Source organism: Sphaeramia orbicularis, chromosome 6, assembly GCF_902148855.1.
Source record: "Sphaeramia orbicularis chromosome 6, fSphaOr1.1, whole genome shotgun sequence".
NCBI lineage: Eukaryota > Metazoa > Chordata > Actinopteri > Kurtiformes > Apogonidae > Sphaeramia > Sphaeramia orbicularis.
The window spans coordinates 31,519,808-31,525,225 of NC_043962.1; the positions used below are offsets into that span (position 1 = coordinate 31,519,808).

General features: G+C 41.9%; 1 protein-coding gene across 1 annotated transcript; it reads right to left on the bottom strand.

Moving 5' to 3' along the window:
• Nucleotides 1–8: 8 nt before the first annotated feature.
• On the bottom strand, nt 9–5,383 carry best1 (bestrophin 1). The gene is made up of 10 exons (XM_030135805.1): nt 5,272–5,383; nt 4,722–5,006; nt 3,546–3,640; nt 3,232–3,465; nt 2,899–3,053; nt 2,704–2,781; nt 1,927–2,079; nt 1,749–1,829; nt 1,515–1,666; nt 9–1,435 (listed from the first exon to the last, which is right to left on the bottom strand). The coding sequence occupies exons 2-10, from the start codon at nt 4,871–4,873 to the stop codon at nt 358–360; spliced, it is 2,178 nt and encodes a 725-aa protein (XP_029991665.1). The 5' UTR covers nt 4,874–5,006; nt 5,272–5,383; the 3' UTR covers nt 9–357.
• Nucleotides 5,384–5,418: the final 35 nt, after the last annotated feature.

The window sequence follows — 5,418 nt, forward strand, 5'->3', positions numbered from 1 at the left end:
TAATAACATAGTAATAGATCAGTTTATTTTTTATTAGAAAATTAAAATGACAACATGATACATCATATGTTTTGAGGAACATTGTGTCGCTGACAAGATTGGGTTTACAAATATATATTTCTACTTTTGTCAGGTTGAACTCTTGTTTTTCCTTTTAAATACTGACAGTTGAGTCCTGTAAGGCACTTTTTGCATGACAAGCAGGGTTAGGGCTGTTCTTTAACCTAATCAGGAAGTAGAGATTAACTCAGTGTTTGTCGACCTCCACTTGACTACAGAAAGTCTCAAAGTTCAATACCTTTGAAATACTTTGAAAGCCACATTTGAGGCAGGAAAAGTTCATCACACTTTCCTCCATCAGTCCTGCTCCCTTCCTCCAGTCGTCTTGTTCACCCCACTGTCCACCAAAACGCCCAGCAGGTCCCCTTCAGCCAATGAGATTCCTGAATCATTGGGTGAGTTTTGCTGATTGGCTTCTTGCTGCGACGCTGCTGTAGTGGAAACTGTGTTCATGTTATTGCTTAAACCACCATTTGTGCCCCCGTTGCTTGCCTTTGTGTTGCTGCTGAAGTTACCATGGTTACCAAAATTACTGTGATTTGTACTGTTGCAGAGACTTCCTGTGGTGCCAGCGCTGTTGGTGCTAGTTGCATTAATGCTGCTGGAGCTGCTATTGGGATTACTGGGATTTGCTGCTGCTATACGGGAGGGAGGGGAGAATGTGAACACCCTTTCACCTCCGCTACCGGTCGCCCGAGCACTTGAGGGTCCAGGTTGGGTGTCAGCGGATGGCAGGGGATCCAGGGTAAGGCGGGGAGGTAGAGGCCTACGAGACAGTAGGCCATGTCCAGGTCTGAGTTTAGATATTGGGCATAGTTCAGGTGGAGGGTCAGGGAAGGAGAAGGCAGGAGCACTGGGCGTCTCACCATCTTCACTCAACCAGGGGAACGCTGAAGACGGTGGTGGAGGGTGGTGACTGGGGGTGTCTGGAGGTAAAAGCTGTGAGCCCACTATCTGAGGTGCCAGGGAGCTGCAGCTGCGGTCCCACTCGTTCTGAGCTCGTCTGGAAGGCCGAGGGCGGGACACTGCAGGGGGCACGCAATGGATGGGTGTTTGTGGGCAGCTGTAGAAACCAGGTCTCTCAAACAGGGGTACGGTAGAGAAGGCAAAGTCTGGATCTCGCTCATGGTTCAAAGGCTGGCGACCTTGGCCTGGAACGGACAGCGCCTCTGGGTGCAGGTAAAGTGGGAAGCGGCTCAGTGGAGCTCCAGGACGGCGGCGCAGCAGAGATACCCGGGAAGACCGAGGAAAATTTGGAGACTGGACTCCTAGAAGACGACCCAACCCTCCAATCAGTGGTGTGGAGTAGTTGGCTTCCTCATTCTCCTTGATCTGCTCCAGATTGGTCTGAAACTCCATCTCATCCTTGGGGACACTAGTTTGAAAAACAGTGTCTATGGTTACATGATGGGTCATTCGAGTGATTTGCCAGACAATGAAAACCATTACTGAACCTGATATCCAGTGCTGAGCCCAGGAAGGAGGGTTTGCGGTGCTCTGCGCTGGCAGCAGTGTAAGGAGGCTGAGGTTCAGACTCGTTCCAGTACATGTCTCTCTCAACCAGCGGCAGATTGTCGTACATCTCATCCACAGACAACAATGATACCTGAGAGGAAATACAAACCACAAATAGAACCAGATAGTAGTGATATCTAATTATAAAAGTGAGGACTAGTTTTGGCCCAAACCTGTAAATTGCGATCAACCAGCCAGTTGGTTTCAAAATCATCATCATCTTCACCAAAAGGATTTATGAGCTGCTCAGCCACCTGAAGTCATGAACATATGGAAAAAATACTACTGATCAGAAAGAGAATAATCAATGTAACACAAGAATGCTTAAAAAATCAACCTGCTGTTCCTCACCTTCAGCCAACCAACATAAAAGAAAAACTGCAACAGGGTGAAAATGGGCAGGTAGAAGTCCAGATCATGACCAGGGTAACCTTGAGTTGGATCCAAAAACTGGCGACCAATTAGACAAGCCAGAAAGAAACTATAAACAGCCACTGTTGCCACCTGAGAGAATATATCAATGATTCACAGTAAGCTTTCATAGACCAGTCTCACGTAAATACTTACTACACTCTAATCAGATTATATTTCTAGGTTAAATAGCTACAAGTAAAGCTGGTCTACAAGCAAAATGCCTCCAGACTAAAAAATAGTGAGTCTTTACCACGTTTGAGTCACTAATAAAGAAAAATTAAGTTATAAATGCTGATTGGCTCTAGTTTCCAACATACAGTCTTGGGTCAAAATGTGAAATTCTGTGAAGTAATGAGAGAATAGGTTTTACTCAAAATGAATGTTTGTCTCAGAGCGACTAGATCTACTTGTCTGCACATTACAATACCTTCACTTTACAGTTTCTTTCTAGTGGAAGATTTATGTCTATGGTATAAATGTACATAAACCAATATATATATGTGTAACAACACTTAATGATAAACATAGAAAACATGAACTAACCAGAATTATTGTCATTTGTTTTTGTTATAGAATGTATGATTTAGCACATTTAATCCCTGATGAACATAATTTCTAAACAATTATAAGCCAGTGTTATTGATGATTACATTTTTGTGGTTAGTTTATTAGTAAAACTCATTATTCTACTGCTAAAAAACTCATGTATAAAACCTGAGTATAGACAAGAGGTAGGCTGATCCAGTCATAACCGTACAGCTTCATACACTTCGCCCGTAAACTATTCAACTCCTGAAAAGCGGACAAAATACAGCACATGCCATCTCAATATGTTTCCCATCTGAACCGGCTTCAAATTGAAGATATCTGGGTCATTTGAGGTGTGAACAGATACACGTGAAGACCTACTGTGAGAATGGCTGTCAGTGCTACATCATTGTTAATGCGGCCTTCAGTTCGAGCCCTCAGAGCCAGACTCACAAACCACGTGCAAGGAACCCAGAATTTATTATGGGGGGAGGGTAACTCCTCCAGGTGCCTCAGCTCCTCAGACGTCATCAAACCTGAAGATACAAACAATACGGTGACTCAAACATTCCTTCAAGACAGAAGTTATAACACAGAAAGGTTGAAGTTTTTTTCCAAGAAGCTGCTGCCGTTTCTAATCTCAGCCATTACATCATCACAGAGAAGGAAATACAGTAGAAAAAGTTACATCAGTGTGCTTTAACCTCATCGTACCTGCCTGTACCAGATGCTCCATGGTGGGAAACCTCTTATAGACGGCCGTGCTGACAGAGCGATAGATGAGGACACCGGAGAGGTTGGCGTATCTCATCAGAGTCCGACGTGTCAGCCTGGCAGCCTCGTCAGCTCCACGAACATGACCACTGACTAATGCTGCCAACCGGTCAGGCCAGGGTACGTTCTCAAATTGACCCCACCAACGGGACACCACTAAAGTTACATAAAAACCTGGCAAAGCATTTAGAGTAATTATACATTTGCAAATTCATGTATGAATATTCCCAATGAATCAATCATCCTCAACTCACCCAACACAAAGGACACAGGGATGAGCTCTGCATATCGGTCGCAGTATATCGACAGCTTCTCAAACAGTCTCTTCTGGTCTTCATTTAACACGAACCTGGTGAAGGAAACTTCTACTGAGTGAATCCATTACATTGAAAAACACTAGCACTGAGAAAATGCTCCAGAATCTCACATCTTCACCTATAATAATTGTGCTTTAATAGTTGAATTAAACCTCAACATTTCAACTTAACCCATGAAGACCCAAACATCCACCATCTACCAAAATCATCTACTAATGTAAACTGTTTAATCCCTGTTGATCCACTAATCCTATCAATACATGTAAATAACTGGTGTAAAATGCAGTTTTTCACCTTTTCATGGTCATCAGATATGACCTATTTGGACGTTCAGATGCTCCGTGGTGAATGTGGAAACATGCCATCTTCTACAACATTGATTCACCAGTAAAACCCATGAACTTTGATCAATGACAGTGGTTGTAGATGTTTGATTTATGTTCAGTTCGTGATAGATTTTGCTGAAAAAGTCACTTTTTCTTCATTTTTTTCTGTTTTTGATATAATAACCCTCAACTTTACTCTGAGCTTTTATGAACATCTACATGATGAGCAAATTAAATGTTGGAAAATACCTGATTTTCACAGAAAAAGACAAAAAGATAAATGGTGATAAACCACTTAAGGATGGTAATATATAGAGAAAAATTCATTCAGGAACAAATGTCACACTGGGTCCTTATGGGTTAAGGAACCCATGCAAGACTTTCAACAAACTTATACCTCAATTTTAGAAGCTTGTAGTGATCAAACAAAGATATACTATTAAATTATATCACTCTTAGAGATGATAAACTAACACTTTTGACTCAGGACAGACATAACAGTGTAAAGATTGCCTGGTGGGACCTTAATACAGTACTAGAGAAATGCCAGTAGTAATGTAGACTACATTTTAAGTGTTAAGTTGTAGTATTTTGTCCACAGGAGGGCACTGATAGGCTGAAATCAAGACGTGTTTCAATATGAATATACTGTATAAGTCTCAAACACATAACAGTAAAGATTTTGTGTATTGTTTTTTTTTTTTGCTCAAACATCTGTTTCTTTATGTATGAATAGTTTCTTCTGTACTTTACATTAGTGTGTGGTTATTCTTTCTCTTGAGAGTACCTATAAACAATACTGAAGAAGTAGTAGAGGACAGTGAAGATGATCAGCTCCCTGTAGAGCAGTTTGTAGATGCTGCCCTTCCAGCGTAGAAGCAGGTGACAGAAAGTCCCCAGACGTGCATCGGCGACCCTGCGGGAGTACGTTACTGTCATTGCTACTGTTTCTTGGCCAGACCCACTCACTGTGGCCTGACATGAAGGAAACCCCTGTAGGATTCTCGGTGTGACGCCTGAGCTCAAAGCCAGTAGCTGACCTGGATCTCATAAGGCCAGTGTAGACGCATATCTGAATTTGTAAAAGAAATCAGAACGGTGGTGGTGGTTATTTCAGGTATTCTCTGTACTTGAAAAAATGACCTTATACGCACCTACTGTAGTAAGAGAGGGAGAAAGTATGTGTGATGTTATAAATACTAGTACAGTTATTAAAAATGATTTTTAAAGATGAGATATGTTTTTATCTAAAGCAACATTTTAAGGGTAAAATATCCACAGATGAAATTTACAGATTTACTGAAGTAGTATTTATGTAAAAGTGTCGTTGTACTCACTGTGTCTGAGGAGTGTGGCAGTAGCTGCTGAGGAAAGTGTTGGAGAAAGAGAAGGAGGAAAGAAAAAGAGAGCAAGGGGACTCGTACACGTCCGGTCACTTGATGTGGTAATCTGTTTCTGCAACAAAGCTGCATTGTAAAGCCAGG